At 31.7% G+C, this 14,615-nt stretch overlaps 1 protein-coding gene across 1 annotated transcript; it reads right to left on the bottom strand.

Annotated features, from left to right (window-relative positions):
- Window positions 1-7,646: 7,646 nt before the first annotated feature.
- Window positions 7,647-9,120, bottom strand: LOC116767760 (fungal protease inhibitor-1-like). Its single transcript, XM_032658230.2, has 3 exons — window positions 8,960-9,120; window positions 8,284-8,483; window positions 7,647-7,981 (listed from the first exon to the last, which is right to left on the bottom strand). Exons 2-3 carry the CDS (start codon window positions 8,480-8,482, stop codon window positions 7,863-7,865), a joined length of 318 nt encoding a protein of 105 aa, XP_032514121.1. The 5' UTR covers window position 8,483; window positions 8,960-9,120; the 3' UTR covers window positions 7,647-7,862.
- Between the last annotated feature and the right edge of the window lie 5,495 nt (window positions 9,121-14,615).

Genomic DNA, 14,615 nt, shown 5'->3' with positions numbered 1-14,615 from the left:
TAAACATTCAGTTTTTGTTATTGTCCAGCAGTTATGTCGGTAATAGTACTACAGATAACTTATAATAAATGATAGTTTAATAAATTTACTAGTATATTACATATTCCTTTGGGTAAACTAAGAACTGTTCGACCTATTCTATCACAGATTTCTTAATGATATTTTGACAGTACGTGATACTTTATGTACCTCTGTTTTTTATTGCATTCATATTTTCATAGATTTTTTAAAGTTTTTTTTATTTTTTTTATTTACTCATTTATAGTTTCACCATTTAAAATAACTATTCATATAGGTTTATAAAAAAATAAGGAAAGAACTTGGAACAGGCAGGAATACTATAACGTTTGTTAAAAATAAACTTATCATCTCTCTCTAAATCTGTCAAAGGAGACCACTTAGTTTACGTTTATTTCTCTCAAATAACTCTAAATTTTCACAATGACCTTCAATATTTTGAGTTCCATGAGCACTTATTTTTTAAACCCGGGAACTGCTTTTTAAATATGTCAATTTAATGGTTTTTGAATTGAAACTTCGTTATGCATTCTTAACTTAGGAGTAAGTTCATGAATACGTGACGTAGCATTATGAAATATTTAAAATATTACTAATTACATAATAACTTCAGACAGAAGGTCAATTAAGTAGGAATTGAATAAAGTTACTGACTTTTTGGAAGGTCTGAGTATCGCGTTTTTATAAGATATACTTAATGGCATTTCATTTTTTGTGTAGGTAGTTCTAAATTTTAACCTTTGTGAACAAAAGTATTTCTTAAAGGTCACTTTCAGTCTTAGGGGTTTCCCTTGGCTCTTTCCCCCATTATTTTTGAGCAATTTCACAGAGGGTTTTTTTAAAGGCTTTAGTGTCACAACTTTTGGCAAGTTTGTATTATTAATGTAATATATTGAGAATTCCTACACTTTACCACTTCCGAGGAACACAGCATTGTAACTTGTAACTCTTGAAAGTCTTACCAGTTAAATATGAATACTGCAGAAGCGACATCAATTATGGCATTATTTTGACTTGGGCCATGACTGTTCTATATAGTTCTAACATAGGCTACACCTATGGGAAACTGCTTGTTATGAACGTAAACTCCATTATAATTTCAAATTTGATTTTCATAAGACCAAGATCTTTTCATATGTAACGTATATTTTCCTAATAATTTTTGTTTTGTCCGGATCAACATTTACCATTTACATTACTGACAGCATTATTAACTAAATTAGGACTCACGTCAATATTTTCCCTCAACTTTTGCTGCTATTTTTTTATTACACCTCTTCCAGTGTAGCAACTACAGAAGCGACACATTTGATTTTTTCATACATTCACAATCTTTTTTTAGTTATCTATTTGCTACACCTGTACGGTTTAAGTTGGGAAATGGAAAGGGATGTAGGCAGGGTAATATTTAAAGATTTTTTGTAGGTAAAAAGTAAACTTTATCATCCGGTAGTTTTCTAAGCGTTTTTATTAATCCATTTTCACTTGAGTCGTATTTGATTTTTGTGTTATAATCTAGAGGGGAGTAAGTCGCGGTCTTTTCTTTAGTAATATCTAATCTTATTTCATTTGGTAACAAAATAAAGTCATGTTCATTTATGTTAATACATAGTAGGTTTAACGAATATGAACAGATCATCCTACGAATTCGGCACATTGAAGTAACCTATAAAATTGTTTTTTTCAATGTTTGACAGTTTTTTATAAAGCAAATTTTCCCTCTAAAGCGAAATCTGTAATGAAAATAAATACAAATAGTTACCAAATATAAAATATAAAATTTTGACTAAAAAATCGTAATTTTCATACTATAATATTACGCATCTTCCTTTTTTACGTAAATCAAATAAGACGTTGTTTTGTGTATAGCTGTGACAACGCATTAGGATCCGAAAATGAAAGTGAAAGCTACAGTTATAATTACAACGATTCATATTTCATATCCATTTAGTCTAATCAATATTTTTAAAGGATTGGAAATTGTACAACTTCGTATTTATAAGAAATATCCCATCCTTGTTTTTCCTTCCTTTGATCACCTTGGTGGAATTGGTATACAAAATATTTCAGTTTTACTAAGGTTTATACTCAAATTCTAATTGTGTTCTAAATTTGAATCTTCTATATCTGCTAGTGGTTTAGAGTTTTATTGGTCGTCAAGTCAGCGAGTGAGTGTTTGTCAAAGTTAAGGAAGTTTGCCTTGTTATAATTCTTAAATTACTGGTTTAATTTTAGTGATAATAAGTGGGTAGCAGGCATAGCAGGCATTGTTTAAACATGTTACCCGCACTGGTATTAGTACTGCTAAATTTTAAGAAGTTGTCAATTTTGTTATTATAAATTGCGTTGGAATAAGCATGGATTGCTTCGAAAAAATGATGGCCTAGCTTACTTTATGGCGAGAAGATTTAGTTCTCTGTCATATCGTTGCTTTTGATAAAGTGATTTTTTTGTTTTATCTTTGATATAGTTTTGTTTACTGAATACTCAGAAGTCAAGATAAAAAGAAATATATTCTGCTGTTATTCTCAATTCTGGATTAAACAGTTTGTGAAAGAACAGATTTGAAGTCAAAGAACTTTACACGTTTCGCTGAAAGCGGTTCCAACCACTGATATAAAATATGACGAGAGAGATTGATTCAGAATTGTAGTTCGATCTGCACAGTGGTTGGTATATCTGACTTATTTTCTCATGTCTTACTTAATTTCTTTTTAAAATCATAACAATTGTTCACAAAGCGTTGTAACTTGTAATAGAATTAAAATTAAAGACATACTTGACTTTGTCATATAAAATAAGTTAATTAATTCTCCATTTAGTTAGTTGCACATATTTTTATATAATTGGTTAAAAGCAAGTATATAAATCTTCAATAATTTTATCGTCTTGTTATCGACATGAACATTGACTTAAGTTGACTGCATGATATCGATAATTTAATTAGCATTTTTTTATAAACAATAAAAGATAATGGTGAAGACAGATGCTTTAAAATATTGTTCAAGAGTCAAATTAATTTTCACACTGTCTTAAAAATAAAACTATAACGGATTTTTTTTTTTAATTTTAATCTTTAGTTTATGTCGTAGGTATACCTACATGTTGTTTTAAAAAAATAGTTTGCATTAACATCTTTGTAATTTCCTCTTTGGTACAATAATTTTATTTGATTTTATAAATTGAACACAAACAATAGTAAAATCTTATAATTCCGATACAAATTATATTATAACCATCTACAAATTCTAATCTTAGGATGAGCACAAACGTTCTTAAAGATATCAATCGTAACTTTATATACATATGTACTAACTCGCTTTATTCTGCAGAATAAATAAATAATAATAAATAAATATACCGATCAAAATTTTACGGTTTCTTACGTCTCTTTTATCACCTTATATATGAAACACTCTTAGCCGAACCCGTGATATATTGTTTTTATTTTATGACTTCCTTTATATCACGCAATAACTAAATCACATCTGCTATAGGTCGTATTCTAGGTATTTATAACTAAACAATAGCTATGGTTCCTAAATCTGATTTTTATATATGCTATTAATTCTGTATTTAATACTAGGTTAGGGTTGGGTATTGAGCTAGGGTTTGATTAGCAGTATAAACACGGTATTTAATAAAAAACATAAATATTCATTGTATTATAATCGCAGGTAATATCGCTTGTAAATCTCTTCTCGAAAGACTGACACAAAACCGATGTAGTGACACATTTATACACAATAATCCGATTACTAGAATATTCCAACCATTCACGTTTGTTTTGCAACTTGTTTACAAACATTAAAGATAGGAATGTTCTATTAAACGTATAGTGAATAGTTTCGCCTACTCGTCATGAGATGGCGCTGCCGCCTCAATGTCAAGAATATTCAACAATATTCGCTAAGCCGCTCTTTAAGCAGGCACGATACTTCTCCCTTCACTACATGCTCGTCCTGCGCATCATTAGACACGTGGTAACCCGCCAGGCGATCCACGTAGACGATCTTCGTCTTGCTTCGGAAACTTTTCTGAATGGATAGGTTACGTCATAGATTCTAGTTACAATTTAGTACTGGCCAAAAAATTTTACTTTTAATTTAGGAGATTTCCTGTTGCCGCGAGCTAGGTTATGAAGCAGCACTAGCAATCCCTCATTGAATCGACTGGTATTCGTTTTCCCTACATAGCCATACATACGTAGCTTTAAATATTTAGAAAGTAATAGGGAATCAGTACAGTAAGTATGAAAATATATCTAACACTGTAACTATAGATCGGACGTTCGTTCCGTCAACCGCTCTTCCAACCGATCAACCAACAGTATATACAATATACAGAAAACACCAATAGTATTACAAGGGTTGATTGAAAAGTTCGCGGCCTCAAGAAGAAAACAAAATAATTTACTTACAAAAACATTTTTATTTCTCAACATAATCTCCACCTAAATCAATGCATTTCTTCCATCTGGTTTGCAAGGCTTCTAAACCGGTTTTTAAAAAAAATGATTCTTGAAGGTCTGCAAAATACTGGTTCACAGCGAGTTCAACTTCTTCATTTGAAGAAAATTTCTGCCCACCAAGGTGTTTTTTTAAGTTAGGAAGCAGATAAAAGTCGGAAGGTGCCAAATCAGGCGAATAAGCTGGGCGGGGCAGCAGTTCAAAACCACAGTCGCGAATTTGAGCCATCGTTTCGACAGACGTGTGAACGCGTGCATTATCCTGGTGAAACAACACTTTCTTTCTCAGTAATCCCGGACGTTTTTCCTTAATTTCTTCACGTAGACGACGCAATAAGGTGCAATAGTACGTTGAGTTTATTGTTTGGCCTTTTGAAAGATAGTCTACCATTATTATTCCACGAACATCCCAAAAAACAGACGCCATCACCTTGCCAGCCGATAAAATTGTCTTTGCTTTCTTTGGAGTCGGTTCATCTGATTTTTTCCACTGCTTGGACTGTTGTTTGGACTCTGGCGTATAGTGGTGAACCCAGGTTTCATCCATAGTGACAAAACGGTTCAAAAAGTTCTGCGGATCAGCTTCAAACATCTCTAAACAGTCGCGAGAAATTGTTAAACGAACTCGTTTTTGCTCGACTGAAAGCAGTCTAGGCACCCATCTAGCGGATACCTTAGAATATCCGAGTTCATTGATAATGATGTTTTGTGTTCGCTCATATGAAATGCCTATAATGTCTGCTATCTCCCTTATAGTCAATCTGCGGTTTTCCAATATGAGATCGCACACTTTATGGATGTTTTCTTCGGTCGTAGACGTTGTAGGGCGGCCGGAGCGAGGGTCATCTTCAACGCTCTCCCGTCCACATTTAAATTCTGCTACCCATTTTTTTACAGTGCTATACGATGGAGCAGATATTCCCCTAATGTTTTTGTCATATCATCATGAATCAGTTTTGGCGTTAATCCCTTCTTAAACAAATAATTGATCACCGCACGGTGCTCAATTTTGTCCATTTTCAAAAAACTGCACGTTTGGCTTCGTTTAGCACGTTATAACTTAGAAACCACGAATACTACGATAACAAATTTTTATACTGTGACAGCTAAAGAGTGTGTAGACCTAATGAGGGTAATATTGTAAATATAAAATACACGTAAGTATATCAGGCCGAGAACTTTTCGATCCACCCTCGTACTTATAGTATTGGTTAGTTAGTTCAATTACTTACCAATTTGACCAATATATTTGAACATCTTAACTATTTACCAACCGATCTAACAACTAGTCGAGCGACCGGTCGTCCAACTGATCTCCCAACCAATCTATCAACTAGTCGAGCGACCGGTTGTTCAACTAATCTTCCAACCGATCTACCAACTAGTCAAGCGACCGGTCGTCCAACTGATCTACTAACCGATCTATCAACTAGTCGAGCGACCGGTTGTTCAACTGATCTTCCAACCGATCTACCAACTAGTCCAGCGACCGGTTGTTCAACTGATCTACCAACCAATCTATCAATTAGTCGAGCGACCGGTTGTTCAACTAATCTACCTACTAGTCGAGCGACCGGTCGTCCAACTGATCTACCAACCGATCGAGCAATCAATCTATCAACTAGTCGAGCGACCGGTCGTCCAACTGATCTACCAACCGATCGACCAACATATACCCATAGTCGACCAACCTATCTTCCAACTATGTTGTCTCATAAAATCTAATCCCAGGATGCAATTATCAACGATATCAGCCGCGATGAGCTTTTGCTGGTATATGCTGTTGCTTAACTGCAGTTCTACCCTCTTCTCATTTAGGGCAGGTATGTGCTGACCAGAAGTTATTACTAAATTACAGTGGTCGTATCGGATCGTAGAGTTTAAAAGGAGCCGAATTGCTAGTTGGGAGCTAACAGCAGTTCTGGAAGCTTTAGTAGTCAATATCAGCCTCAGTGATGTTCCATTGACTGCGCCCTCGATGATCAAGATGTTTCCATCATGAGCCTGTGAGATTGATACTAGCTTCTCTTCGATCTGTTTCCGCTTTATTCAACTAAGTGACCCCTTTCCCCACAGCCGAAATATCTAGGAATATACTGTCTGATCTTTAAGTTGCGCCCGGAACACATGTTCGAGGTCTCGTCTCCATAGCTCACGTTTCCATAGCTAACCTCCAAAGCCTCGACCAGCTGCTCGTAGGTGACTTCTTTCCCTAATGCCTCTAGTATGGTCAAAGTTTCGTCTCGGGATCTAAGGGGAGTGCGGTCATTGCCTGAGTTTTGTTCCATCCGTTGGCTTTCATGACATCCCCAAACTGGTTTTTAAAGGCCAATAACGAAGATTTGCCGTCAAAAGGTGGCACCTTAAATCGACCTTAAACGATAGGAATGTTCTAGTAAACGTATAGCTAAAAGTTTTGTCCACTCGCCAAAAGATTGTGCTGCCGCCTCAACAAAATATCCGCTCATTAAGACTTAACAATAATTGTTTTTTTTTGATTCTCGAGGTATATTGTCTCCCTTCTAATATACACGAGTATGCTACTAGAAATAACATTTTTGTTATTATGTCGTGGACTAGTTAGATAATCAGAAAATCGACATAAATCAGCTGTGGCAGCTACATATGTTTCATTCGATAAGTAATAAGGAAGACATAAGTTTTGAGTCTTTGTCATTAATGCCTTACATTAGCTCCTAAATTAATAAGAGTGACGAGGTGTCATGATGATTTTTATAGATCATATTCTGTGGTATGTGATTTCCCTGAAATTCGTAAAAAGATCTTATTTTTGTTGAATAAGACATATTTTCTTTAAATAAACAGATTCCAATCATCTGTGACTTTTGTAAAGTAAAATTAAATATGTATTCAGGATCACGGAATTGTTCTCGAGAAAATATATTCTGCCACTGTTGGTTACGAATTGTAACCTGGTGACAATTCTTATTGGATTCGTGAGGGGATCTCAGAAGGTATTTTTAATATTAAAATATTTTCGATTTTACTATTTCTCAAATTTTTTCGGTAAAAACAAATATCTTAATATAATTTATTATTAAATAACAAAAAGCGAATGTACTTTATAAAGTATCATTTGGTTTCGTAATAGAAACTGAAAGAACAGACACAATAAAAGAGTTAAAGAAAAAGGATTAGCTGAATAATAAGAATGTTTATTTATTAAAATAATTATTAAGAATATTTATTGACAATATTCACTGTTTCTTCTCCCGTACAGATAAAAGGACTAGGAGTTAAAAAGATAGCAAAATACATATAAAAAGATCTTATTAGGTTACTATTTCGAATATTATTAAAAACGTGTTTTAATTAAACAAATGTTTGTGTACATAATTGAATACTTTAAGCAAAATTAACCTCTGGGAGCGACTTTAACGCAGACGCCACTGAGACACTTGAGGGGTTCTTTGCATACAGCTGACGGAGTCTCTCCCAGCTCTTTACTGTAAACCTTGCAAGCTGCTCCTTCAGCTAGAAAATACACAATATTGATATTTTAATATACCAAAAGTAGTATCATTTGTACTTTCCGTATTCCGTATTCAAGCGGGTTCATTTTTATTCTAAAATATATGTACATATTATCATGTTCAATGCGAATTAGATCCTTTCATGCAGTCATGATTATATGTCTATTCTAAAAGTTTTATTTTCAAACGATCACTCCAATTTAAATTTTGTGGAAAATACGATAAAAAATCACTCGTATATATATTAAATTTTCGACATAAACACATCACTAGGCTGCATCACCCCTCATAATATTCACTTACATAATAATGTTACGCAAGCAGGACAGCAAGCACATTTGCCAGCATGGTTGGCGCGGTACACGGAAGGCGAGCGGCAACTTGATGCTGCAATCTTATTAGAGCAGGGGTTCTGTTTGCAGTAACTAGAGCCGCATACTAGGTCACCATATGCAAGTGCCAAAAGGCATGAAAGAAACGCTAAAATGATAACTGGTTTCATCCTGAAACAGAAAACTTTGTTTAGACTTTCAAATATTAACTTTTAATCCATCTATATAAAACTAGAGAAAATACATAACTCATGTCTAGTGTATAGCTTTCAGTTGGTTATATTATAATAAGCCCACAAAACTATAACCAAGCTGACTTATAAAGCTGATGTTGAAAATAACTGGCTGTAGCACGTGGGTTGAGTAACATATCTTGTTTGGTACGTGGCTAACAAAATATTGTTAAGTAAACTAGCACATAATTACTTGAAAACAATTTGTACATATTTGCCAAATTATGTTTTAACCCAATTAGCCCTTAAAATGACACTTCGAAATCAACGAATCCTTAGAAAATTCTAAGTTTCTAATTGGCATATTAGTCAATTTTTAAAAATAAAATTCAACAGTAATATACATATGTATGTAAATAATTTTTCTGCCGACTGAGAATATTTATAAAATCATAATTAATTTTAAAGACTTACTTGAATAATTCTACAAAGGTTTTCGTGTGACCGACGATGAAACTTTCAAATTGAATGGCACAAGGAAAGAGTATTTAGCCAATTATATAAATATGTCTAGATAACCTCGAACCCCTGTTTACGTGTAAGTATAATGTCACGAACCCACTTTATCTTAATTTCTTAAGAATTCTGTACCTATAAGCTACATTTACTATCTATCTTCATCTTCTTAGATTTACAAATCATTCTCAACCAGTTTGTGATTCTACGAGAATATATTGTGTCTATGTTTTGATTAGGTAAATATAAAAAGATTTTAGTTAAATTTAATGTATTTATTAGTTTCTTCTTCTGTCCTTCGTTTAATACTTTTTATAGAATTCTCTCAAATTATCCTTCTTCATTCTTACTTATTTAATCTTAATTCCAATTCCCAATAACAATAACAATTTTAAAGTGAATTGCGTTCTTTGAATGTAAAAGAAAGTACGGGTAGGAAAAGCAAGGCAGTGCTTTAAAATTTTATAGTCCGTTACATTTAGAAACCTTTTTCACTTAGCAACATTGATATTATACATCAATAAATTTATACAGTTTACATAATACCTTTATCGATAAATAGACAAAATGTCTTTAAATCCACATATACATTTTCTCAATTTCGAAGAAGAATTGCGCATTGAATCACGGATCTTGTAAATTCCAATTATATAAAATAACATATTTCTTCGAAAGATATGATTATAAACCGTTGTTTATTATTCCTTTTTTAAATGTAGCCGGAACCGACGACTAGCTGACAAGTCGGGTTATCTTTTATCTTTAAATCAAATGTTTTTAAAATTTGAAACAACAATATAGCGATGGCATTGCAAATATTGTACATATACATATATATTTAAGTAAGATAAGTTTTATTTCAATATATGTATATAGATATATGTATATAGTATATTTATTAAATACAGTTGCTTTAAATACAGATAAATAAATTTAAAACAAATTTATTTACTTTATTTAATGTATTATATAAAAGAGTTCTTTAAAAAATAAATGCCGACTTTGTAAAGAAACTAAAAAGTAAAAAGTATATTCACTGGAAAAAAAATGGAGTTTAAAACACTAGGACAAAGTTCCATAGTTTTAGTCATTGTTCGTTCTATATCCTACATTGATACATATATGTTGTTTGAGATAACGGCGCCTTTGATCTTAATTGTAGTCAATAGTGGGTGAGCTTAATGACATCATAGCTTTACTTTTTTTTTTATTTGATAAATCTTTAAACTATTTTTCATTAAGGTACCGTCAGCCAATATCGCATTAACAATTTCATGTTATCTACAAGTGCAAACTTCTTATTTGTGTAATTTTATTCATTAAAGTGCTGTTTGCAGGAAAATCAACATTCTCTCTGTGATAGATTTAATTGAAAAGTAGTGTACGCGTATAAGTGGGAAATGTATTGAAACTGGACATGAGACAACTCAAGGATAAAATTATCAAAGGAAATAATATAAATATAGTTTATATATTAGAATAAAACATGCTTAAAGCGAGTGAAAAATGCTAATACTAATATCTAGAAAATTATAAAGAATTTTTTGATATTGTATCACAAAAAATCGATTGCCCAACTTAACAGCAGGTGCAACGGTTCTTGGCAGAGGAGTTCTTGGTTCTTGACAAAAGAACCGTTGAGGAAACTGTTGATTTTTTTTTACCTTTGACAATATTCTGACAATAGATAAAAGTTGCTTTTGAAATATATTAAAATAATCTTTGAATTTTGATTTAAACATCGACGGAGAATAAATTGAGTCAAAACAAGCCTCATACTGGCACTTTACTTATATTCGAGTAGTATTTTTAAATCACAATTATCGTCTTGTTCAGAGAGCATAATTAGAAATTGTTCACTATTCTGTTTTTATTTCAAGGGTATATGGAATTTTAATAGGAAAGGTAGATTTATAAAAATCAATGTGAATTGGATTTTTGAAAATTATAATTGCTAAATCTAAAATACCTACATTATTTTTACCCACCCGAGATAGTGACCTTAGGGGCATTGTATGGATATTTATCCATACACAATGCTAATTTTAGCATTTTACATGTGATGTTACTGATTCACTTACTTCACCTAGGGAACCAAACAACGAAGCAATCATTTAGGCTCACGTATAGGTTGTAAAGTTTACGTAGTTATGCCATTTGTACTATAATATACGTTTTAGTTGTCGTAGTTATCTTGGAAACTGTGGCGTGACCTGCATTTATATAACTTTGTTTTGTATTATGCTCTTAACATTTAATCATATTTTTTAATTAATTTAAGCCCATCAACGAAACACAGACTTTTATTTTCACTACGTAAATTAAACATTTAAATAATATTTACGGTTAGAACTCTTTAAAATGACTTAATGTCTTTAAAATGACAAATGGGTATATATCACCTGAGAATATACCTTTTTTGATAGGTTTTTTTTAAGAGTGATCTTCGTTTCGTATCTGATAACGCTAACACGAACTAGTCAAACATGAAGAAGATTAAAAGTTTCAGACTAAGAAGATTACAGCAAATCGGAAATCGTTGAACGTTAACGACTTTCGCAAGTCGTTAAATACATTTCGCGAACCTAATATACGGTGGGTAAACATAATAATTTTAACTGCAAAATGTTTTCACTAAATTGTTTTTGTCAGTCTTACTTAAGGAGTGTCATCAACGATTGGCTTCTTATACTATGAAGTCATTTATAATTTTACTAGATATATATTTAAGTAAAAAGTGTAACTTTTTCATGTACAATTTTTTTTTATTCGTATGTATTATATGAGATTTTTTTGTTTGCTTAGTTTATTCGACTTTAAAGGTAACATGAACCGCTGGTTACCAAGAGAAATATATATTATAAGTTATAAGTTAAATATATATTATAAGTTAAATATTTTATTCTTTTATGTACCGTACTCCTCTTTAGTAACTTGCATGATATTCTAGACAGCCAACTGTTTTAATAAAAGGTTTTGTAGAAACACCTGCAATAGTAATGAAGAGTGGCTACTGACAGTTATGAACATCTGTAGTCCCATATATGGTTTTGGGATAATGGAAAATTGGAAAGAAAAAATTTCTTCTTACAGCTTTCTCACCAAAAACAAAGCTAACAGAAATTTTAATATCTATTTCATGATGTACCATGCATAGCTAATATTTAATCAAAACATTATTCCTATTTTGTAAATCCTGTCAATGTTATAATATTCTGTTCTATTAGAGCATCTTTCAATCAAAAGTAATACGAGACAGGTACACGAAATAATCTAGCCATTAAAGTATTAAATTACGCATGAGTATAGCTTTATTACTTTGCAAGCAAGTCAATAGCGATGGCAACTTCCTTTGTTGGCATAGCTTCCCAAGAAGACGGAGTATTAGTTAATGGATAACCTAAATCAGTATATTCTTTAATGTTCTTAAAAATATTCTTTAAAAAAGACGTAACAATACATACTTTATCCCAATTAATTAATGATACAGTAGCTATTTCGAATTTGTTACCAAGACTGTTGTTTATGTTTATGCATTTCAATAAAATTATTCTTAATACACTTATGTTTTTATTGCTGCATTATATTAAGTTATTATGAATGACTGTATTATTTCTAAGACTTCAAGTATACTCGACAATGTCGTTAATATTAAAAGATTCAATTATTCAGTACAATGGCGTATAGGCGTAACCTTTGACATTCTCCTGCAGGTCTCGGGCCCTAATGGACTTTTATGTGTCATATAATAAAATTTGTGTAAAAGTCTGAGTGCCAATTGATAGATCGTGTTACAAGGAAAATATATGTCAATGGCCTAATGTTATCTGTATAAAGACATCAATAAAATACACCAAATCTGTTTTAGAAGAGCATGACCATCGGCCATTGAAACATTGACCTTATTCAAGGGCAGACATCAAACAAATACAAACGAAGGGCCGAATGTAATGCTAACCATAAAAAATTGCTAAATAATTAATTTAAAGAAATTTAACAAACTAAAAATAAGTGCGTGGTATAGGAAGATATATAATGAAGACTTTTAATAATAAAAAAAACATAATTGTAAGAAAATTTAATTCTTGAATGAAAACATTGGATTTGATGAAAATATTTTTTCGTGACTAAATAACAGAATTACTTAGGTCATATATAACAGTTATAATACATGTTAGATGAAGTCAATATAAAAAAGTATGAGTGATAAATTTTATAATAATTTATTATATAACATCATAAGTACGAGATTTCAATATATTTACCTAACTTTCAACGCTTTCTATTCATAAAACTTGGTCGATATACACAAAGATTTATGAAGGAAGGCCTAAAAAACAGCCGGTGTTGAAGAAGCTCAAGTTATAGTAAGTTACTGCTCAAAAAAGGTACGAATAATCTGTATTGTACAGATAAAGAGAAATCTTTCGGAGGCTTCAGTACGTCCTTTAGCTTTTATATGACAATACCATTATCACAGGTGTATGAAGGGTTTAGTTTCAGACTATATTCCCTTTCCTATTCCATGTATTTCCGTTGGTTTAATGACGTGGGTCTAATAGCCATACTTTTGATATTCTTTGTTTTTAATAGGATAAGGAAACTCTGTTCGATTTGAAATACAAAAATTGGCATTAAATTTTTATAATATGACTTGTATTCTCAACTTAATATAAATATGTATGTATTTATTATGATAAAGTTAACTATATTTGTATGAAAGTTATTATATTTCAATATTTATTAATTTAGTATTTCTCACTTTGAATAAACGTATATATTACTGTAAACTAGCTAACATTGGATTGTGTTTGAATATAAAACCTACGTGATTACTTTGAACTGTTCACAGGAAGACGAGATACTAATGTTTTGTTTGTATATTTTATTTACAACTACTACAAGTGTTAAATATGAATTGTTGAAAACTGTGTCTTGTTATATTTAATAGAGTATTTCATACAAAAGATTTGTGAAATATCTTTGTGATAGGTTTTTATGTACACACTTGGAATCCCTAATTCGCAGAATTTATACAAAATCCTTCATCTGTCTGACAGACTCGAATATCTCGAGATAAAAGGGATACGTAAGATGTACCGCATTTATAGTTTATTTCACGTCAGGAAAATATCAGTCACCTCAATATATTCCGAAAAGCGGTTTACGTCTTTGATTCCCCTTTTTGTTTATTCGAAAGCGAGATCTCTAAACCGATCTGTGTATTGACTGCTATGTATCATATCCCGTCTGAGACTTATTGATCAATCACTGCTTAAATAATGGTCTGGGAACAATTCAGATATGTTACATAAATATTTCAATCATCAACTTCTTTATTGTTTATAAATAATCTCATATTTGAAATAACGATATACGAATACAGGTGCGTACTACACGCGCGTGTTATTAATTAAGAACCGTAATTTGTGTAAATGTTGACATAAACTGATAGTCGCCGACGTCTTACTTTGATGACTTGGTTTTTTACTATCGCAATGGTAACCGACTTTTGTAATAAACTTTATTATATAAGTTCCATATTAATATATTATAAAACGACATAAGCTTCAGGAACAACAAACTTAATTTCATGGGGAATTTGAATATAAAT

This window comes from Danaus plexippus (assembly GCF_018135715.1).
Source record: "Danaus plexippus chromosome 9 unlocalized genomic scaffold, MEX_DaPlex mxdp_26, whole genome shotgun sequence".
NCBI classification, from domain to species: domain Eukaryota; kingdom Metazoa; phylum Arthropoda; class Insecta; order Lepidoptera; family Nymphalidae; genus Danaus; species Danaus plexippus.
Note: the sequence above shows the minus strand (reverse complement) of the source record. Positions and strands in the feature narration are given on the sequence as shown.